This window comes from Heloderma suspectum, chromosome 3 (assembly GCF_057233095.1).
Source record: "Heloderma suspectum isolate Gila_16-S chromosome 3, 16-S_ref, whole genome shotgun sequence".
Lineage (NCBI taxonomy): Eukaryota > Metazoa > Chordata > Lepidosauria > Squamata > Helodermatidae > Heloderma > Heloderma suspectum.
In genome coordinates this window covers 228,804,824-228,828,693 of record NC_139460.1, presented here as the reverse complement: position 1 = coordinate 228,828,693, position 23,870 = coordinate 228,804,824, and the positions used below count along the sequence as shown (strand labels likewise).

The 23,870-nt window shown below is 43.5% G+C and overlaps 1 protein-coding gene across 1 annotated transcript in view; it reads left to right on the top strand.

Moving 5' to 3' along the window:
• ADGRA1 (adhesion G protein-coupled receptor A1) overlaps positions 1–23,870 on the top strand; it is a 554,873-nt gene that overhangs the window by 48,451 nt on the left and 482,552 nt on the right. Inside the window, exon 2 of the mRNA XM_084845922.1 lies at positions 22,980–23,051. Within this exon, the coding sequence (XP_084702048.1) occupies positions 22,980–23,051 (72 nt within the window). The remainder of the gene's footprint in view (positions 1–22,979; positions 23,052–23,870) is intronic.

The following is a 23,870-nucleotide window of genomic DNA, read 5'->3' as shown; positions in this document are numbered from 1 at the left end:
CTCTCCTCCCCTCAAGTAAAGGCAACAAGAAAAAAAAAAGGTATTTTCAATTCCTGCTAGGGATGTACGAAAGTCACTTACCTTGAACGAAATTTGATTCGCGGTGGGGGGGAGGCGCTCCATCCCTCCCCCCGAAATTCTGGCGGGGGAGAGGCGCTCCATCCCACCCCCTGAAATTCTGGCCGGGGGGGAGGTGCTCCGTCCCTCCCCCCCGAAATTCTGGCCGTGGGGGAGGCGCTCTGTCCCTCCACCCCCGAATCCTGGCTGGCCGGGCCGCAAATGGCGGCGGCCGTAGCTGCTGCCGTTTGCGTTCCTGCAGTCAGCCATGATAGGCTACGTAAATGTTTACGTAGCCTATCACGGCTGAGTAAAAAACAAAACAAAACAAAACCGTGCGTATGCAAATGGCGGCGCGCATGGGCGCCGCCATTTGCGTTTTTTATTTTGGCACGTCTAGTCTACGTAAACATTTATGTAGACTACGGCAAAAATAAGGGGCGCTACGCCATTTGCGTTCCCCTTATTTTCGCTGTAGTCTACGTAAATGTTTACGTAGACTAGACATGCCAAAATAAGGAATGCAAATGGCGGCGCCCATGGGCACCACCATTTGCGTACACGCGGTTTTTTTTTTTACTCAGCCGTGATAGGCTACGTAAACATTTACATAGCCTATCACGGTATTTTTTAAAAATCTATCAGTGATAGGCTACGTAAATCTTTACATAGCCTATCATGTTTTTTTGGGTTTTTTTTTTTTTTACTGGAAATGGCGGCGGCGGCGGCAGCCGGTTGGAAGACCGGCCGCTGCCACCGAACCGCTGCCGAACCGCCGCCGGAGCCGCCGCCACTGCCACCAGGAGGATTCGCCCAAGGTAAGTCCCGTCCCAGGTGGGGCGGGGGGCAGACCATTTCGCCACCAATTTCAGGGGGCAGAATGCACTGGCATTCGGCCTCCCCGAGATTCGTGGCGAAATTCTCTGACATCCCTAATTCCTGCTTTATTACTTGGAGACATATCAAAACCTAAGATGGTAGCAATGTTCATCACTTAATGCTTCAGTCTAAGTATCAAGGGCACTGATTAGTAGACTGTAGTCCACGGTTCTAATTTAGGCTTCAGTCCTGTGCACAATCCTACTGAAGCCAGTGAGACATAGTTCTGAGTAAATGTGCTGCAAATCTCTGGAGTGAGCATATTTTGCTCATTGAATAATTCTGGGTGAAATCCAACCTTGCATGAGCGGAAGGCAAATTTATGTAGCATATCTTTCCTTTTCTCCCTCCAGTATGGTGTACCCCCCCCCCCAGCTTCCCCTGGAGGTTAAGGGGAGTTATTGAACATCATGGGCTGGGTCTTATGGGGGCTGCAGTGCAAGGTTCCTGTTTTTGACAATTCCCCCCTCTGAGTGTACCCATGTAAAACACAGACCACAATATTTGGTATGTCCCTCTGGAGAGGCTTGGGGGGGCTGGTACAGGAGGGAGGAGGGGAAGGGAAAGATCTATAGTGCAAGCTTGCCTTCCTCTTGCACAAAATTTGATTTCATCCTCTGTCCATATGCCAGCTCATCACATTGGATCTGGAAATGATCCAAGCCAGGAAGAAGTAGAGTTGTCTCTGGTTTTCTTTTCATGGTTGCTGTGGTGAGGAAAGGCAGTGGGAAGAGAGTCAAACTCTTTTTATACTTACCATAAGAGATGGGCACAGAATGAAAGAAGCATGTGAGAGAACACTGGGAAACCTGGGCCACTTGTCTAACACGAGATAGATTTGGTCCCCTGTTCAATCTAGTTTTCAAATACTGATCCAGTTGGCACTGTATGATAGCAGCATTAAATTGAATTTCTGCTTTAAATTTTTTCCCCTTCACATGCCTTTGGGGTATAGTGAGCCAGAATACTGAGTAAATAAATATACAGACTTAATAAGGAATGTAGTGTATTTTTTTAAAGGACTGTGATATTGTTTGATCTAGTGTATTATGATTTTGTAACTTGAATGCTTTCTAGCTCTAACTTTCTTTACTTACTGTTTATACTATCAGAACGTTTTCCATAGCCATATGCTGGTGCAATAGATTTTCCAGGTGTTGAATTTCATGGATACACTTGATTGCAGTTTTGAGGTTCTATGCAATGTTTTCCTGTCGTGACTGATCTATAAACCTGACCTTTAGAACTAAGAATATCTGTGCAGTCATATTTGTCTTCCAGAAAACAGACAGGAATGATTATGTTTTAAATGAGTTGGATCTGTGGTTCAAATATTTGTGGCACTTAACAAATATAGAATGGACAATTTTCTGAAGTAGTATAATTAGCAATTTTGTTGTTTATTGTTATGGGTTTATGTCTTATTTGTGGAGGGAGCGATCCTATGGCCGCTAGACAGTGGCTAGACGGTCGAAGGATATCTGGTTTTCTGGGAACCGACCTCGGAGCCCACACTCCAAGGTCGGTTCCCAGAGAACTGACCTCCCCCCACGTCTGTGCTGCCTCCAAGGCAGCATGGAACAGCACAGAGCGGCTGAAAAGGGGCATTCCTGGAGGGTTTTCTGGGGCGGGAGCGCAGAAATGCCTGTACGACACATCCAATGTGTCGTACAGCAGCATCCTCCCTTGCTCAGCCCTCCCGTGGCTAGATAGCCACAATCGGCTGTCTAGCTGAAAATACAAGGCAGGAGAAGTATGGAGGGAATGATCCCCTCCGCACTTCTCCTGCCCTGTATTGGATAGGCAGTCGCCTCCGAATTTGGAGACGGCCGCCTATCTGAATAGGATTGCGCCCTAATAGGCTTTAATGTCATTTTAAATGCTCATTCAAGCTCATTTCAAATGCTGGTAAAAAATCCCCCTTTTCTGTAATGCTCTAATATAGATATATGATAATTAGTTGGTAGCGCTGGAATTTGAGGATCCAGGCAGGCAGAGTGCTGCCCATAGAATGTCTATAGTCCAATAAAAGTAGAAGTGTCTTGAAGTGGTATTTGGTAGAGACTGTTCTACACATCTAAGTGTTCATATGAATTTGTGTGCCAGCAGTGCTAGTCACTTTTCATCACCAGGGCTTGTGTCAAGGATAGGGATGGGGGGCACCTACCCAGGGCCCACACCCCACTGGCAAGAGCTACCTGGGCTTGTTCTTCCTTTTCACTTTTGCAGTCTATTTGTTCACCTGCCTCTCACTCTGGCCCAACTGCAGTAGCGAGAAGCAGGAGCAGTAGATGCCACTGCCAACTTGCTTGCTGGCACTTTGTCTGTCAAGCATTCAAGTGAGAACAATGATAAGAAAGAGGATGAGCAGTAATAGCAGCCAATGACAATGGCAGTGAGAAAGTAGAATCTCTGAAGGAGGGAACCCATTGGGCGTGTCTTTCGCAAGGTTCCTCCAAACCCTGGAGCCGGCATTGTTCTTCCCAGACCTATCTGCGATGGGGGTGGGGTTGCAGATTATAGATCTGCAAAAATGGAGTGGTATTACATCTTTCTTTCTTTTTATGGCAGTACCTTGGTGAAAATAGCGAGAACATTTTTTCTTGTATATATGTTCTTGTATGTTCTTGTTAGTGTATATAACACTTTACAGAGTTCTGTAAGCCAAAAATAGGTATGTCCGTGCATTCAAAGAACTTAGCATCCAAGTGCTATATCACAGCTTCACACAACTGGCCTCTATTTAGTCTAATTTCAAGCACCATGAATACCATTGCTGGATATTTGAATTGGGCCTTAGTGTCTGGAACTCCTTATGTTTCCTGACCTGTTTGAGTTTGAATTTGTTGACTTTCTGGAAACTATGTAAACCTATCTTAGTAAGCTGATGTGTACAGAGGATATATCATGTTGGTTTTAACATTTTATGGTGTTAATCTTTTAGCCTATATTTTTGCATGTTAATTATTAATTAATTATAGGCATTTTAATTATGCATGTGTGCCTAGAGGCTGTTAGGTACTGGGCACATTTTAAAAACAAAATATCAAGTGGGGCTGAGGGGAGAGAAAGGATATCAAAAGTGATTTGTTCATCTTTCACTGAATTCTTAGCCAAATCTTTGTATAGATAATGTCAATCTCTGTTTACCTACTAGGTTGTGATGGGTGGAATTCAAATATTGCTCCAACTGAGGGATGTCGGAGAAATCCACAAGAGATTCAAATGAGTTTGGATGTCTGTGCATCTGACATGCAGATTCTGCAGCAGACAGGCTTTTTCTGAGTCGCATGGATTCCATGGACTTGCAGACTGTGTTTTAACTTTTGGGGAGATTTGCGCAAATGTGTACTTGTGCTAGCGTGCATTAGTGCTAATGTGCACTTGTGCAAATGGAACAAAATTCTTGTCCACTCCTAAAATAAATCTGATTCCGTCAATGGGCAGATGATGGAATGAAAGATGCCTGACAATCTGCGAAACACGGACAGAATGGATTTAACAAAATCCATAGATGCCTACTCCAAGTGTGCTTAATTTCAGTCAATTCAATGAAGCATTGATTTATGCCACATATATGAAATGTGATCCGTTAATTTATTTATTATGTTTTTATACTGCTTAATAGCCGAAACTCTTTTATTTCATGGATCCCCACAGATAAATGTTAGGAGAATGCAGCCAGCAGGGTGGTTTAGGAACAATTACTTCTTCAATTATATATTCCATGTTTTAACCCTAAAGTTTATAGGGCAATCCATGAGGTGGCAGTGGTGATGGATGGTTGTGGGAGATTCTGTGGCAGTCAGAGCAACCACCACATCCAAAGCCGTCACAGTTCACTGCAACTGGGGTGGGAGGTCAGGCAGTTTTTAATTTATTTTCCTCTTCTGTTTCCTTCCCCAGTGATCACAATGTGAAGGAATTCAGTATGTCAGCTACTGGGCTGGCAAAGGTTCAGCACCTATGGGTGTTGGGGGAGCAACACACCCCTGAAATACCCAGTTGTGGCCCTCCCTCCTGCAGAAAAAGTATCTTCCATTGGAGCAGTACTTCTGCCACATGTTATGGCTCCTGAGCCACCCTTCCAGGAAACATTGGATTGCTTCCTCAGGCGATTGTGCTAATAATTAGGCTAATAATTTTAAGTTTTAAAAATACTTGATTGTTTTTGTAATTTAATCGATAATCAATGATAGAGACAAGACAATATTTTACAGTGATTAAAAAATGGAAGAGAAAAGTTGCCAATACACACGACCTTTATTTACTCCTCTGTCATCTGGGATTGATTCCATGAGAGACTCTAGGGAAAATAATCTCACCCTCAAAGAGGTGTTAGAATCAAGTGCTTGAACAAGAAGCAGAAGTCGCCAGTCAATGTTGGTACTAGATGTTGGTACTAGATAGCTTAACCCCCCGAGGCTCATGACTGATGGTGTCAAAAGCAGCTTTCAGGTCTACAAATGCTGCAAATGGTTATCCCTGCCTGAGTTGAGTATATTTATATACAAGGTGGCTCAAAAGAGTTATCCAGGGTGGAATAGCCTTTTCTGAATCCTGCCTGTTGTCCATTAAAATATTATATTCTGTGCTCTCAACTTTAGCTAATAAGTACCTAGCATATATTTTAGCAACAATATCTATCAAGCTAATTGGCCTTCAGTGGTGAAGATTTATAATCCTTTTTATATGAGGAAATAGTTATAGTTTGATTCCAGCCAGCTGGGAAAATTCCTCTCAGGTTAACATAAAGAAATGAAATGAAATAATAAAAAAATCTGACATAATAAGGGCACCCACCAGTTTAAGTTCTCCTTAAACGCTTCCCCACAAATACCATCTCCTGGAGCCTTGCCCCTGGATAACACTGAAATAGTTCCTATGATTTCAGCTTCAGAAACTGGTGGTCATGTCTCTAAATTATCTAACTCAGGGCAAGGTTCTAAATCTGAGCTCTCCAACAAGGTGCCCATGGGCACCAAGGTACCCAGAGACATCTCTTTTAAGAACATAAGAACATAAGAAGAGCCCTGCTGGATCAGACCAAGGGTCCATCCAGTCCAGCATTCACACAGTGGCCAACCAGGAACCCACACACAAGACATGAGAGCAACAGTATCCTCCCGCCCATGTTCCCCAGCAACTGGTGTACACAGGCCCACTGCCTCTGGTACTGGAGGTAGCACACAGCCATCAGAACTAGTAGCCATTGATAGCTACTATCAATTCCTCCAGGAATTTGTCTAACTGCCTTTTAAAGCCATCCAAATTGCTGGCCATCACTACATCCTGCGATGTTAAGTCGTGTCCGACTCTTGTGACCCCATGGACCATAGCACGCCAGGCCTTCCACAGTCAGCTCCAGGTCTTGTTTTGACTGACTGTATAGAGCTTCTCCATCTTTGGCTGCAAAGGACGTAATCAATCTGATTTCGATATTGACCGTCTGGTGAAGTCCATGTGTAGAGTCGCCTCTTGTGCTTAGGGATGGAGGAGAATTTCTCCCCGAAACTTCGGGGGGCTGAGCGCCAACGTGTTCGGCCCCCCGAACAAGTTTCGGGGAGAAATCCTCCGCCCCCCCCCGCCCCCCGCACCCCCCCGGGACGGGACTTACCTTCCCTGAATGTCCCTCCCAGCGGCGGGTCCGGCTGGCGGTTCGTCCGGTGTTTGAGGGGGCGGGAGCGGCAGCCGGTCTTTCGACCGGCTGCCGCCCCCGCCATTGCAATCAAAGAAAAAAAAGAAAACCGTCCCCTGATAGGCTACGTGATGATTCATGTAGCCTATCACGGCTAGATTTGCAAAGTCAGCCCTATGGGGGCCGCCATTCGCGTACGCGCTTTTTTTTTTTTTTAAAGTCACCCGTGATAGGCTACGTGACGATTCACGTAGCCTATCACGGCTGACTTTCCAGATCTAGCCATGATAGGCTACGTGAATCGTCACGTAGCCTATCAGGGGACGTTTTTTTTTTTTTTTTAACTTTCGTGTTCGTGGCCGGGTGAGGCGGGAAGCCTCCTCCCCGGCCTGAATTTCGGCCGGGCGAGGCGGGAAGCCTCCCCCCCGGCCTGAATTTCGGCCGGGCGAGGCGGGAAGCCTCCCCCCCCGGCCTGAACTTCGCGGGGGGAGCAGCGAAGCGCTCCCCCCCACCGCGAACAAACTGCGAGAAAAGGTAAGTGACTTTCGTCCACCCCTACTTGTGCTGTTGGAAAAGAGTGTTTGCTATGATCAGTGTGTTCTCTTGGCAAAACTCTATTAGCCTTTGTCCTGCTTCATTTTGTACACCAAGGCCATGCTTGCCTGTTATCCCGGTGATTTCTTGACTTCCTACTTTAGGCTTCCAATCCCCTATGATGAAGAGGACATCTTTTTTTGGTGTTAGTTCTAGAAGGTGTTGTAGGTCTTCATAGAACTGATCAACCTCAGCTTCTTCGGCCTCAGTGGTTTGGGCATAGACTTGAATTACTGTGATGTTGAATGGTTTGCTTTGGATTCGTACTGAGATCATTCTATCATTTTTGAGATTGTACCCCAGTACTGCTTTTCCCACCCTTTTATTGACTATGAGTGCTACTCCATTTCTTCTAAGGGATTCTTAGAATTCTTAAATTCACCCATGCTTGTCCATTTTAGTTTGCTGATTCCCAAGATGTCGATGTTCAATCTTGCCATCTCATGTTTGACCACCTCCAGCTTACCTTGATTCATTGATCTGACATTCCAGGTTCCTAAACAATATTGTTCTTTACAGCATCGGATTTTCTTTTCACCACCAGACACATCCACAGCTGAGTGTCCTTTCGGCTTTGGCCCAGCCTCTTCATTCTTTCTGGAGCTACTTGGAAATACCCTCTGCTCTTCCCCAGTAGTATATTGGACACCTTCCGACATGAGGGGATCATCTTCCGACGTCATCTCTTTTAGCCTTGTGATACATTCCATGGGGTTTTCTTGGCAAGAATACTGGAGTGGGTTGCCATTTCCTTCTCCATGATAAATCTATAAGTAATGTTATATGAACATTTTGTTAAGGAGCTATCATTTACACCAATAAAGGCATCCCTTCCCAAAAGTTACTGCCAAGAACTTATAATTGTTACCTATCCTTGCATTAAGATCTCCATCTTACAGCTATGTAGTTGGATATAGCATCCCTAAGACATTCATGGTGACCAGAATTTATTTATTTATTATTTATTTATTTCATTTCTATACCGCCCAATAGCCGAAGCTCTCCTGTTATGTCCTGTTATGTCCTGTTCTGTACCCAATTCCATGCTATGTAAGAGCTTGTATGATGCTAATGGCAGTAGCTGGTGTACCAAGGCTGACCTGCACTGCAAAGCCTGCAGAATTTTCAGTGTCGGCAAATACTGTGCTGGCACAGGAATAGTTGTGTCCTATATGAAGAATGTGCTTTCTGGTGGTTTAGCTGCTGATATGATATGGGCAACTCCATACTCTATGTGACAGTGCTGTGTGTACACTGGCACTTTCCACAGCAAACACGAAGTGTAGATGGCACAGATGCATGTTAAATCTATTTTAAATGCCCAGTTGGGTTAGTATCCCCAGAGAAGTCTACATCGTTTTTACAAAGTATGTACATGCATATCTACCTCCCCTTTTAAATACCCATGTTCGCAGTGGGAAATAGCCTAGAAAAACACATTTGGCACATAAAAAGTAAGTTGCCTTCACAGGATACATTTATTGGAGGGCAGAGCCACAGAAACTAAATCAAATGCTACATTATGTGGTTATTCAATTTGATGCTTTGTACTTGAAGTTATCTCCCATTTCTCTGCTTGTTCCCCAACCACTTTGTAGTAAAAGTACTGTTCCTGTCTGCAGAGATTTAAGAATAAGTGCAATAAAACATGTTGCAAGCATGGAGAATCTAGCATCAGATATGGTAGATATGGCAGAAAACAGAACTGTGTATTAAGCATTTGTAATGCCATCTTTCTCTTGCCTCCTCCCTTATTAAAAGGAACATTTCCCTTTTATGGCACAAATGCAAGAATAGCAAAAGCACTAGGAAATCATTGCCAGGGTGCTGCTGCTTGCCTTGTCCTCAAAGCCAGCAATGACAGGTGCAGCTGCAGGAGCATTAATGAAGTTTTAAAACTTAAACAATTTAACTCTCTACAGGTAGGCTCTGGGATATCTTTAGATCTTTGGCTGTTAGGAAAGACCATTCATTCTCTTGCTAGGGATGTCAGAAAGACATTTACAATTACACTTTTTTCAGTAGGTTACTTAGGACCATAGGAAGCTGAATTGTCAGACTCCTTGTCCATCTAGCCCCGTATTGTTGACACTGCCTGGCAGTGGCTCTCCAGGTTTCAGGCAGGAGTTTTTCCAGCCCTACCTGGAGATGCTGGGGATTGAACCTAGGACCTTCTGCATGCAAAACAGGTGCTCTACCACTGAGCTACAGCCCTTTCCTTCCCTGTTCATCACATTATATTCAATCCACACCACTGGATGTGACATAGCTGCCGTGGATGGGAAATATCTAATTTAGAACCAGTTGAAGTTCCCTGCCCTGTTGCCAAAGCCTTGACCTATGCAAAGGTGACTGCAAGAAGAGGTTTGGGTATTTTTGGAGGGCAGACGAAAGTAATTTGACTTCCAGGCAGGTGGGGTGGTGGAGGGAGAGTTACTGCTTACTAAGAGAAGGTAAGGGCTTCGTTCCCCTGCCCCTTAAAAGGCTTTTTAGAAGCCCAGCTTTTAAAAACATGTTTCTTGGCTGCAACTGAGCAACTGCAACTGCAACTGGAGGCAATTAATGACCATTGGGATTATGCTACATGATGACATATAATTAAAAAGGTAAAATAGTGAATATCAATTAAATGAAAGTGTTATAGAGCTACAGCACCATGATGCAATAAGACTAATTTTTAAAAACTGATTTAAACTACCTTTCTGATCACGGCCATTAAAGTTAGTCTTATTGCATCATAGTGTTATAGCTATATAACACTCTTAAATTTAAGTGGTATTTCACTATTTTAATTTTAAAAAAATAGCTGAAAAAGCATTTTAATGCTAATTAAATGAACAATTAAAAATATAAACACCGAAATAAAATGGTACCCACTGTGAATGTTAAGTAAATGTGTGCTGAACTGTGATATTTTCACCTGCTCTGTATCAAAATGCTAAGCTTTCATGGAATGTAAGAGTTTTATTTATTTATTAAAAATATTTTTGAATGGCATTTGTGTTCTCAAAATGTGTACTTTTAAAAATACAACTTTTGAAAAATGTGCACTTTTCCTGTTTGATTGAACCAAAAAATAGGTTGCAAAGAGAATGAGAGTGCGTTGAACCAAGCTTTGAAGTAAAAATTTGGAGAATTTCAGTGAGCTCAAGCATCCCTGGTTCTCATCCCTACCATGAAAAAAAATATTGTGCCACAACCACTCCCATGCTAAAAGAGACCAGGACTTTTTAAGGGTCAAAGCCTTATGTAGACGTGGAGCTCAAGTCAATGTAGAGGTGGAGCTAAGTAGCCTAAAGGTTGGTAACTTCCTATTTAAGCTGCAGTCATGCTTTGATCTTCCTTGGAGCAACATCTGTCCAGCTTCCAGCCCCAGTACCACTTGGAGCTTTTCATGGTGCTGATCTTTCTGCCTTGCTTCCTAAGAAACCTGACCCAACCTTATTGCTGCTCAAGATCTGATCCCTAGCAGAAACCTGCACTCCAAGGTATATCTCAGAGCATCATCAGAATTCATGGCCTTTCAAGCATTTGAGGATGCTTGGTGGTAAACACCTACATTTTCCTAGGAGTCTTGGTACCCATAATGTTGCTGCTGCCACCTAAGGAAGCAAGTGCAATATCCATTCTTGCTGTCACCATCAGCAGGTAAATTTCAGCAGAAAAGAGAATCAGACAGAGCAGTTGTGGCAGCAGAAGAACTGGAGCTGAGCTAATTATGACCTCAAGTCTGAACTTCTGAAAACTTTGGGTTTGACTTGTAACTAACTAGCCCAGAAGTTGTGACTGGCAGAATTCATATTGTGAACTCCACAATTCCAAACTTGAACTGCATTACTACTGTTACCCAAAATCAAGTAGTAATATAAAGGGGCAAAATGAATAATGGCAATAGATGAGTAATTTCTGTGAATCTTAATTTGTACATGACAGGAACACAATCTTAATAAGTAACATCATCATCTTCTTTTTTTAGTGAAGACAACTAACTACCATTTCACTATATAGTATATAATGGGTTGGATACTGGCTTCTGTGCTTCAATTAGGCCTATTTAAATAGGTCTACTTTAAATATGGCTACATCTAGATCCAACACTGTATATTTATAGTTAAGAATTTATAGTCAAGAATATCATTATTAATTCAGATGCATTTATATTTGGATATTTAAAACATCTAAAACATATAGATGGTGTGTTAATGTGATCAAAGGCTAGCGTGTACCCACCTTGGTGATAACAGCATACCAGATATTCAGTCTGAACTAGAAGCTGAACTAGAAGCTGAACTTTCTTTTTGGCTGTAGTTGCTTGCTATCTCCCTGCACTTAACTCTCTTCCTCTTGCCCTTCATATTTGCTTGATAGTACAGATCAGAATAGAAAAGGATGGCATACATACATGATCTTCCCATCTTTGAAGTCCCTGATCTTTAAAACTAGGACCATGTTCAGAACATGTGTATATTCAAATCAAAATCATGTTGGTGTGCTTTAGTTGCTACCATGTAATGTAGTAAATACTGCTAGAATGTTACAACTGATCAGATGAATTATATACGCCATGTTAGCAAGTGTGTTACTTGGAAGAAATGTGTTTTAAAAGTTTAAAATCTTTTATTCTTACATTATAGCATGCACTGAAAATGTTCCCAATCTTCCTGTTCTCTTGAGATGAATAATTATGTAGTTTAAAAAGCCTCTTGTATGGTGAGGAAGTCCTTTTTTAAAGAATTTTTTTATTCCTGTTATAATTTATCACTTTGTTTTGATAGGATATTACAGAGCTCTCCCAAAGTGTGTCTGTTGGAGGTCTGTGACAGAAAATACACCATTTCCCAAGCCCTAACAGCTCACTCTGGCCAGGGCAGAAGGAGGAGGCTTTTGTGTTTGTTTTATTTCCTGGTGGATCTTCAGTTATGTTATTTTTCCCTCCCATTGCAAACAATGGGAGGGAAAATACCTATACCAGTTCTGGGCTCTAGGCTGGTTTAGGTTTGGGTCCTTGTCTTGGGGCCTGTTGCAATAATGAAGGGGCTTTGGATCCAGTCAATCCAAGGTGACTATCAAGCTGGCCCTAGGGGTGTACGAAACCCTGCTTACCTGGCTCCGCTGGGTTCCGCAGGTGGGGGGAAGTGATCCGTTCCTCCCCCCAGAATCCTTGATGGGGGGGAGGTGATCTGTTCCTCCCCCCTGGAATCCTGCCCGGCTGGCTCTGCTCTGCGGCCAGGCCGTGGAGCCGCCAGTCAGGCCAACCCGCAGCAGGGCCTCCAGCCGCTGCTGGGCTGGTGTGGACGCAAATGGCGTCCTGTGTAGGGGACGCCATTTGCGTTCCTACACCAGCCCGTGATAGGCTATGTAAATATTTAGGTCGCCTATCACGGCAAAAAAAAAGGGAATGCAAATGGCAGCAGCTACGGCAGCCACCATTTCCGTTCCCTTTTTTAGCTGTGATAGGCTACGTAAATATTTACATAGCCTATCACAGGCTATCGCAAATGGTGTCCCTGTGTTAGCCGTGATAGGCTATGTAAGTATTTACGTAGCCTATCATGGCCATTCGAAATATGCGCGAATGGCAGCTGCAGACACGGCCGCCATTCGAGGAGCACCAGAATGGCCGACCAAGGTAGGCTTCGTTCCGGGCTCATTTTGTGGGGGGCGGGGGTGGGGGCCTTCATTCCGCCATGGATTTCAGGGGGCCGAATGCTCTGGCATTCGGCCTCACCGAGATCCATGGTGGAATTCTCCGCCGTGCCTAGTTGGCCCTGGAATGCACCATTTTGGGACCTACCACTGGTGTAAACATAGTTGGCTTTGCTTCTGCAGGTGTACCAGAGGCCTCCACAGCCAAACTCCTGCCCTACCAGTGGAGCTTCTCTCCACCAGTGAAGCAGCACTCCCATCCCATCCTAAGCCCTCTTAGAAAATGCCTATAAATCAAATATTATTATCCAGAATTCTTGATTATCATAGTGTATCTTTGTTAACAGTATGTTTTGTAAGGGGCTGACAACATGATTCAGAAAAACCACAGATCCATATTGTTTGTTTTTATGTTAAGCTACTGTTGTATAAGAATCAATTTCAGCAAAATTATGCCCTAAACAACCGTACAGAAGTGGATGGGTTATTTAGTAGGTTATGATTCATTCCCAGTAACTATGAGCATAGGTCAGATTATTTCCATAGTGACATCTCACTCTATTAGTTATGATGTTTAGGGAAGACAGTGTAAAAGGATACGTGGAGATACTATGAATTTTGAGCTTGAGGGTTTTTCCATTCATACATATTTTTCCCAGACTTGTAATAAGAAGTTGTAAAACTGAATAGGTCAGCTGAAAATAAACAGTGATACTGGTAGTAGTAAGATGCCAGCTAAAGATAAATTGTGGATGTGTGGATAGAGACCTGTTTGTTAAGATTCAAGCAGAGGTAAGAACCATGGGAGGAATAAATGTGGGCAAATTTTGGTGGAAGAAATGGAATAGTCAGAGCAGATGATGATGATGATGATATCATTTGTGCCAACTAGGGGTATGCAAGCTTTGGATTTGGATTTCTAAAGCATGGTGGCCATTTTGAGATATCTGCCATCTTGTGCAACCCCTGTCACCACAGCAGTCTCTATTGGTCAGAGTTGATATTGCAGTTTTATGATGACTAATTCTTTTACTTCCTCTTCCTCACTTTCCACAATCATCACTTTGAATTCTACTGCCCCAGACACATCCCACTTTATGTAAATGACTCCCAGGCTTTTTTGTGGTTAACCTTAGTTCTGCCCCCTTGTCCCCACCCCTTGTCATTGGCTTAGTCCTTGTTGTGTTTTGACAGCTCCTTCCCCTGCCCTTTCCCTTTCCCTCTCTCCACTCCTCAAGGGGGGTCAAGGGGGAGGGGGGATAGGCTGGGAGAAGGTGGAGGAGGCCCATTAGGGCTAAAGCCAAACTATCTCTTCCAGTACCCAGATGTGTCTGGGGTAGTGGGATTCAAAGTGATGATTGTGGGGAATGAAGAAGAGGCAGTTAAAAGAATGAGTCATCATAAGTCTGCAATATCAGCTCTGACCAGTAGAGGGTGCTGTGGTGTTAGAGTTTGCACAAGATGGCAGATGTCACAAAATGGCCACCATGCTTTAGAAAGCCAAAACCGAGGCTTGCACATCCCTAGTGGCAACTGTGCTTTTTTTATAATTACTTTTTGATCATTGAAATCCTGGGTTCCTCACCCAGTGTTTGTTGTAGGAACATAGCAGAAAATCTGTGCTGTGAAAGTTGAGTCAGACATCATTCATAATGTGAAAGCAGAATGATTCCCACAGGAAATAAAACTGGTGTGTGTGTGTATGTATGCAACTCCATGTGTTAATTCATTTGTGAGAAGCCACCACCTGTGAGATGCCAGCAGTTTAAATCATGCAAGAAGTTAAAAAAGAGGGGTTGTTTTGGTGTGGCTGAAATTGCTGCAGTCATGTAGGAATTTACTTGAAGCATAGAGCTGCCTTCATACAGTTACAATTTCAAGGTGCATCTAAACCACTCTTTGCAGGTATGCAAGCCTTATTATCCTCAGTGAAGTATAAGAATGCTTAGTTCTGTACAAGAAAAGCCCCATTGTTGTAACCTTTTTGGCTATGCCACTACTGACTGTGAAACTTGGTTAGCTGCTGGGTTTACACATGGCTATGATTGTAAAGTAGAATATTTGTTTCATAGGTTTCAAAAATTCCTATAGTTATGTTTGCCTTCCAGTGGATAACCCTGTTATTGATAACCCTTTCTTATTGTTCCAAAATAAATATGTATTTTGTAACATGGCAGTGACTTAGATTGTATTTCCCCTCCACAAAATAAATGTGTCCTCCTATGTTTCATTCCCAACACTTATACTAGAGCTATAGCTGTAAATTGTAGACTTGTTTTCAAAGAAACTTGGCCTTGGGTGTATGAAAGTGTGATGTAGGAGTGAGTTTATTTCATTATATTTTTATTCTGCCTTTTCTAAGGAGCTCTGGTTCCTTAGAACATGGCTTGCAGGTTTGTCCTCACAACAGCCCAATGATGTAATTTGAACCCAGATCTTCCCAGGCTAAGTTGAACACTAACCACCATTCCACACCATCTCTCAGTAATGTTGGCTTGCATACCAGACTGACATGGCCTCATCTGGCCTGCATCTGTTTCTCAGACTCTGTCAATCTTTATGATGAATAAGAACAATACACAAGACCTTTAGAGGCACTTGTGGTCTCATTCTTTATTTGTGAATATTTTGGGGTGGAGGGGGCTACAACTCAAGATTCTTTTAATGGAGTGCCCTAGACTCTGGAATGTACTTTCTTATTGTTCCAAATTAACTGCAGTCTTGTGACCTTCAAGCATGACACAAAGCTCTTCTTATGGCTTTGCATTAAAGATGGGGAGGGGGGTTGATATTTGTTTTGTTTAATGTTATGAAAAAATTTAATTGAAATCTTAGCTATAAAATTATATGATTACAGAAATAAGTGTTCCACATGCTGTAATGATTTATTTATAAGGTTGGATTTTTTTTTGTTAAAAATTAGATTTGCTTTTTATGCCTGAAACATCATTATCATAGTCCTTGGTACATTAAAGCAGAATCCAGTTAGATTCTGAAAGGTCTCTGTACATTTTTCCATGATGCTTCTCAATTTTGTCTGTTCTCATTCATAGATAACATCATTCAGATAGAAGCAGGTGACCCCATTAAATGGAAAATGGGTATAGAAATGAATGGCATGCTTTCAGTTACACAGGCATTTTAAAAAAGGATCTTTCAGCTGCCTTTGTAAGAAAAAATGTACTAAGGTTAACAGATTCAGTTTAATTTGAAGAGGTTTGACCTCTGATCAGACATCTGTCATGTAGCTTGGCTTTTGCCTTCACTGAAAAATTCCATCTGTCTTCCTCTGCCTTCCCCAAATCAATACACTCATACAAACAGAGAAAAAAAAAAACAAGAATGTGGAAATCTAAACATGTGACCAATGTAATCTATGTCAGTGAAGTATGAGAGCCAATGTTCTAGTTGTTAACATGTGTCCTCTCCAGATATGTGTTAAGCCTACACATCATTTGAGATACACATGTAAAAGCATCTTTAACCTTGGGCAGTAGTGTGTCTTTGTCCCAGTGGTACACACTCACTCAGATTTGTCCCAGTGGTACACACTCACAGACCCAGGCTTTATTCTAAAGGTTTATTGGTTACACAAAAATCAGAATGTGTAATGATCACTCTGGAGATTAGTTGGTTTTCAATAATCATTTAGGGAGCAATCTTATGGCCACTAGTCAGTGGCTACAGGGCCATAGGATATGTGGTTTTCCAGGAACCGACCTTCCCCCCCTTCTGCACTGCCTCGCAGGCAGCGTGGAACAGCCCCATGCTGAGTCAGAAGAGGAGCATGGAGCAACCAAAATGGGGCATTCTGGGGGGCGTTCTGGGGCAGGGAAGGCAGAAATGCCAGTACGACACAACCTATGTGTCATCCGGCAGCCTCGTCCTCCCCCGCCCTGCCTTCCTGCAGCTAGACAGCTGAAATTGGCTGTCCAGCCACAAATGCAGGGCAGGAGAAATGCAGAGGGAATGATCCCCTCCATGCTTCTCCTGCCCTGCATTGGATAGGCGGTCGCCTCTGAGTTCGGAGTAGGGATGTTAGAAAATTCCTCCACGGACTCCAGTGAGGCCAGATTCTTTAGGCTCCGCCCCCTCGGAGTCCATGGTGGAACGGAGCAATCCCCCCTGCCACCCTGCGAAACTTCCCCGGGACGGATCTTACCTTGTGTCAGCTGTCCGGTCCATCCGCTGCCCCTGGTCTGCAGCTGCGAATGGCTGCCCCAGTCTGCAGCTGTCATTTCCCTCCCTACTTTAGCTGTGATAGGCTACATAAGTATTTACATAGCCTATCACAGCAAAGAGCAGGGACGCAAATAGCATCCGCTATGCCATTTTCGTCCCTGCTCTTTTCGTGATAGGCTACGTAAATATATACGTAGCCTATCATGGCTAATGCAGGGATGCAAATGGCGGCTGCTATGGCAGCCGCCATTTGCAGCCGCAGCCCGGCAGCGGATGGAGGTCTAGCTGCGGGTGGCCCTGGCCGGCGGCTCTGTGGACTTTTACTTTTTGTTTGAATGGGGAAAGTGCACATTTCTGTGCCCATTTTTCAAAAGTGTGCATTTCCCCCTCCATTGACTAAAGCGTGAAAAAAATATTTTTTTAAATGCGCATTTTAAACTGTTTATTTTTTAAAAATCCATTTTCTGAATGTGATTGCAAGTTTGTGGGTCCAGAGTTCAGGGTTTCAAACAGAGGACGTTCTGATGATTTGTGAACTGTAACGAAATTCTCGTACATCCCAGTTCTAGCCTACAGTCCATTAACAGAAATCTGACTCAGCTGAAACATTTGCAGAACGGAAGAAAATAGTTCCTCTCATCTGTATTAAAAGGCATTCTGCTAAAGTGAAAGTTTTGAAGTCCAGAATCCACATAAATAATTTTTTGGGGTTTGAATTAGAATCCATCTCTATAACTTAAAATAGGAGATTGAAGGCCTCAAACTGCTTCCCCCATAAGAAATACAGGGTTGCTTTCAATGTTGCAGATTTATACCACTTTGGCAGGGGGAAACGGAAGGCAAGTTTGAGAGCATTTTTTGGGCAGACCCTTAAACTATTGTTCTGCTCACTAGGTTATGGCAGATCATGAGGTGGAGAGGTAGCTCCCAGCCAGACCAAAGGAGCAATTTCAAGGGCCTGGCATCAAAGGTTGGCACCGATAGGAAGTTGCTGATAGCCCCCACCCCTCAGGAGTGCTTGCCACGAACTCACCCATCTGGGCCCAGCAGTCCTCTTGGCTCTGTGTGATTGCTGGTTTTCCTTTGCCCAGTGCTGAAGCCCAAGTGCCTGTGGCTGTCATTTTAATTCTTTCATAATGCCTCCAGGTTATGAAATTAAAATGGCAGCCTCTAGCAGCAGCATTTGCCAGCTAGATCAACCTTTTTGCTGCTGCTGCATCAGCTGTCAAGATAAGGGCAGTGGGCTCACCCAGGGTGTACTAAGGACCCCGCTAAACCTGTTGCCAGCACAGCAGCTTCATTCTGTCCACCTGTAAACCCTGAGGCTAAGGAAGGTATTATTTTTTTTATTTAGCTGAGAGCCATATTTCCAAGTATAGTCTCAAGTCAGGCTGGGTGTATTGTCTTTATGGCCCTTGTATTGAGCAGTGGAGACCACATGTGTGTGTTGCCCATGTATTTTCCCCATGTTATGTTGCTGCTTGTGCCTGATTGTCTCAGTAGGTTATTTAGTTCTCTGAGGATAAGGTAAAGGGCACGTTTGCATGACACACTAACCTGCAATGGGTGATTGGCCATGCACTGGGGGTTGTTTTGCGAACAACCTAGTGCGTAGCTGGTGTGCCTAACAGATGATTGGGTGCACCACCCACAGTGTGCTAGTTGTTTCCCCCTCCCCCTTGGTCCTCCACGTAGCTCTGCCCAGTATCCCAGGGGACTTGGCGGCAGAACCCATCTTGCCTACCACCAAGTCCCCTGTCCCTGCTCTGATCATGATCCCAGCTGCAGTTCCCTTGCCAGTGACAACCCCTTCAACTGTGCCAAAATGGCACTTTGGTGGGGCTGTCCTTGGCCCCTCTTCATCCCCCCACCCCTTGGCCTCCCACCGCCAACCGGTTCCTCCTAACTTTCTAGCATGAATGCAAAGTTTCAAGTCATTTGCCCAAGGTCTGGACACTTTAAATACCACCACCCCGTTAATACCCTTCTCACCTATCCACTACTATTATCATTATCTTTATTATCAGTACTAGTAATATTTCCCAAGCAACTGGTGTAGATAGGCATACTACCTCTGACACTGAACAGTAGTATATCATCATTCTAGCTTTCTTCTCCATCTACTACCATTACTATTAGTGGTGGTGGAATTTAACAGGAACATAATGTCCCTGGCTGCTGGTGGTGGAATTTAACAGGAACATAATGTCCCTGGCTGCTGTCAGTCATTCCAGCAGAATTGCGATAGAGCAACATGAAGAAATTAAAAAAAGAAAGATAAATCAGTGAAGGGAGCAGTTACTTTCCTATGGAAAAACTAGAAAATCAGATTTAATATTGGTTGATCCAAGATCATGCCGTGCAATGTCATAACCACAGTGAAGAAGGATTGTTGTTGTTCAATTGTTAAGTCGTGTCCGACTCTTCGTGACACCATGGACCATAGCACGCCAGGCCTTCCTGTCCTGCGCTCTCTCCCGGAGTGTGCTCAAGTTCATATTCATTGCATCGGTGATGCTATCTAGCCATCTCATCCTCTGCCGTCCCCTTCTCCTTTTGCCTTCAATCTTTCCCAGCATCAGGGTCTTTTCCAGTGACTTTTCTCTTCGCATTAGGTGGCCAAAATATTTGAGCTTCAGCTTCAGTATCTGTCCTTCCAATGAGCACTCAGGGTTGATTTCCTTTAGGATGGACTGATCTGACCTCCTTGCAGTCCAGGGGACTCGTAAGAGTCTTCTCCAGCACCACAGCTCGAAAGCATCAATTCTTTGGCGCTCAGCCTTCCTTATAGTCCAGCTCTCACAGCCATAAATTACTACTGGGAAAACCATAGCTTTGATTATGCGGACCTTTGTCGGCAAGGTGATGTCTCTGCTTCTTACTATGCAGTCTAGGTTTGCCATAGCTTTCCTCCCAAGAAGCAGACATCTTTTAATTTCATGGCTACAGTCACCATCTGCGGTGATCTTGGAGCCCAAGAAAATAAAATCTGTCACTGCTTCCATTTCTTCCCCTTCTATATGCCAGGACGTGATGGGGCCAGATGCCATGATCTTAGTTTTTTTTAAGGTTGAGTTTCAAACCAGCTTTTGCACTCTCCACTTTCACCCTCAACAACAGGCTCTTTAGATCTGCTTCGCTTTCTTCCATTAGGGTGGTATCATCTGCGTATCTGAGGTTGTTGATAATTCTCCCGGCAATCTTAATTCTGACCTGTGATTCATCCAACCCAGCATTTCTCATGATGTACTCTGCATATAAGTTAAATAAGCAGGGTGACAATATGCAGCCTTGTTGTACTCCTTTCCCAATTTTGAACCAAATGGTTGTTCCATGTCTGGTTCTTACTGTTGCTTCTTGACCCTCTTACAGGTTTCTCAGGGGGCAGGTAAGGTGGTCTGGTACTCCCATCTCTTTAAGAATTTGCCAGAGTTTGTTGTGATCCACACAATCAAAGGCTTTAGCGTAGTCAATGAAGCAGAAATAGACGTTTTTCTGGAATTCTCTTGCTTTCTCCATGATCCAGCGAATGTTGGTGATTTGATCTCTAGTTCCTCTGCCTCTTCGGAACCCTGCTTCTACTTCTGGTAGTTCTTGGTTCACATACTGCTGAAGCCTAGCTTGTAGGATTTTGAGCATAACCTTGCTGGCATGTGAAATGAGCGCAATTGTACGATAGTTTGAACACTCTTTGGCATTGCCTTTCTTTGAAATTGGAATGTAAACTGACCTTTTCCAGTCTTGTGGCCACTGTTGAGTGTTCCAAATGTGTTGGCATATTGAGCGCAGCACTTTAACAGCATCATCTTTTAGGATTTTAAATAGCTCAGCTGGAAGACTGTCATCTCCGCTAGCTTTGTTGTTAGTAATGCTTCCTAAGGCCCACTTGATTTCACTCACTGGGATGTCCGGCTCAAGTTCAGTGACCGCACTATCATGGCCGTCAGGGACATTCAGATCTTTCTTGTATAGTTCTTCTGTGTATTCTTTCCATCTCATCTGCTTCTGTTACGTCCCTGCCTTCTTTGTCCTTTATCATACCCGTCTTTGCACAAAATGTTCCCTTGATATCTCCGATTTTCTTGAAAAGATCTCTAGTCTTTCCCATTCTATTGTTTTCCTCGATTTCTTTGCATTGTTCATTTAAGAAGGCCTTCTTGTCTCTCCTTGCTATTCTCTGGAACTCTGCATTCAGCTGGGTATATCTTCCCCTTTCTCCCTTGCTTTTCACTTCCCTTCTTTTCTCAGCTACTTGTAAAGCCTCATCAGACAGCCACTTGGCTTTCTTGCATTTCTTTTTCTTTGGGATGGATTGAGTTGCTGCCTCCTGCACAACGTTACGGACCGCCGTCCATAGTTCCTTAGGCACTCTGTCTATCAGGTCTAATCCCTTAAATCTATTCTGCACCTCCACTGTATATTTATAAGGGATATGATTTAGGTCATACCTGAATGGTTTAGTGGTTTCCCCTACGTTCTTCAATTTCAGCCAAAATTTTGCAAGAAGCAGCTCATGATCTGAGCCACAGTCAGCTCCAGGTGTTGTTTTGACTGACTGTATAGAGCTTCTCCATCTTTGGCTGCAAAGTATATAATCAATCTGATTTCGATATTGACCATCTGGTGATGTCCATGTGTAGTCACCTCTTGTGCTGTTGGAAAAGAGTGTTTGCTCTTGGCAAAACTCTATTAGCCTTTGTCCTGCTTCATTTTGTACACCAAGACCATGCTTGCCTGTTATCCCGGTGATTTCTTGACTTCCTACTTTAGCATTCCAATCCCCTATGATGAAAAGGCCATCATTTTTTGGTGTTAGTTCTAGAAGGCGTTGTAGGTCTTCCTAGAACTGATCAACCTCAGCTTCTTTGGCCTCAGTGGTTTGGGCATAGACTTGAATTACTGTGATGTTGAATGGTTTGCCTTGGATTCGTACTGAGATCATTCTATCATTTTTGAGATTGTACCCCAGTACTGCTTTTCCCACCCTTTTGTTGACTATGAGTGCTACTCCATTTCTTCTACAGGATTCTTGCCCACAGTAGTAGATATAATGGTCACCTGAATTAAATTTGCCCATGCTTGTCCATTTTAGTTCACTGCTTCCCAAGATGTCAGTGTTCAATCTTGCCATCTCATGTTTGACCACCTCCAGCTTACCTTGATTCATTGACCTTACATTCCAGGTTCCTAAACAATATTGTTCTTTACAGCATCGGACTTTCTTTTCACCACCAGACACATCCACAGCTGAGTGTCCTTTCGGCTTTGGCCCACCCGCTTCACTCTTTCTGGCGCTATACTTAGAAATTCCCTCTGCTCTTCTCCAGTAGTATATTGGACACCTTCCGACCTGAGGGGCTCATCTTCCGGCGTCATACCTTTTAGCCTTGTGATACATTCCATGGGCTTTTCTTGGCAAGAATACTGGAGTGGGTTGCCATTTCCTTCTCCAGTGGACCACATTTTGTCAGAACTCTACACCATGACCTGTCAGTCTTGGGTGGGCCTGCACGGCATAGCTTATGGCTTCACTGAGTTATTCAAGCCCCTTTGCCACAATAAGGCAGTGATCCATGAAGGGGGAAGGATTGCAGCCTTGTAATAAAAGCCTCTGTAGGGGATTAATTTTGCTTATCTGGATGGGTAGCTGTTTCTCCTATTGATGATACATTCTGAAAACAAAAAAGCTTTCATGAAGTGTGCTACTTAAGTGCAAGTGTTAAATGTTATTCTGCATTCCATCATCAACCACAGCACAAAGTATTCTTTGACTACTTGCTTATTAAACAGGAGCATGTTGAAGATGGAATTGTTTCACTGTAAATGATTATCCTATTTGCTGCTTTAAGAGGAAATTGAAATGGAGCAGAGAAGTCTGTGATTAGCGTTTTACAGAACTGGCACACTGTAATTACATGTTTTTAATCAGCAAAATTGCTACCATGTTCTATTAACAAAATTATTTCCTTTAACTCCTTTTCAGAATTCTGACTAATAACAAGATCTTATGGTTAAAGAACAACTCTTTCATTGGACTGAGATCCCTGGAGAGACTGTGAGTAGCTTTTCAGTTCTCTTTATACTGTTTTCAAAACCTTTCTGGTAATAATTTGAAATGTTCAAATAAATGTGCAATAAAAGCTCTGAAAGATGCATAGGAATAGAGTTTCTGGTCAGTTTTCCAGATTAATAACCATAAAGAAAATGAAACCTGCATAAAAGCAGTAGTGCCAATTTGGATCTAAAATTAGTGAAAACCAAAAGGAGAAATGTGAATTTACATATCCAATCAAGATGAACGCTGGTCAGTGAAAGATGATTTTAGCTGAAGTTAAACTCCTTGACTAAATTAACTCTTTAGTTCCAGTCTGTGCTATAATTTTAATCTTCAGTTTAAATAGAGTGGGTTGCATATATCTCTTAGAGAGCTCCAGTCTTGGTGCCCTCCATCCATCCAAAGCGATGGAGGCTATTTTTGTTTTGCCACCATCTGTTTGAGGAATTTTTGGGTCTCTGGGCCCATCTAACTTGCTTGCTGTGCCAGGGGCAAGGGCCGAGAGGCTGTTGAATCCAGTGGATCCATGGCCTTTCCTCTCCCCACCCACTGGTACTCACCCAACACACCCATTTTCTTCCTTCCGAATGAGTCCTGACTTTGGGACAGGAAACTGCTGTGGAGCTTTCTGTGGCAGCTGGGAGGGGCTTGTGTGTGGGAGGGGGGAGGGGCCACAGGAGATCCCCCCTGAGAGGAGGAGATCTGCTGTATCTTATGGCCCCTTCAGAAGCTGTCTAGAGGTCATAGCATTGCTCTCTTAGTCTGTGTGCAATAGTAATAAACCACCAAGATACTGATAAGCAACTGACATCTGCTATA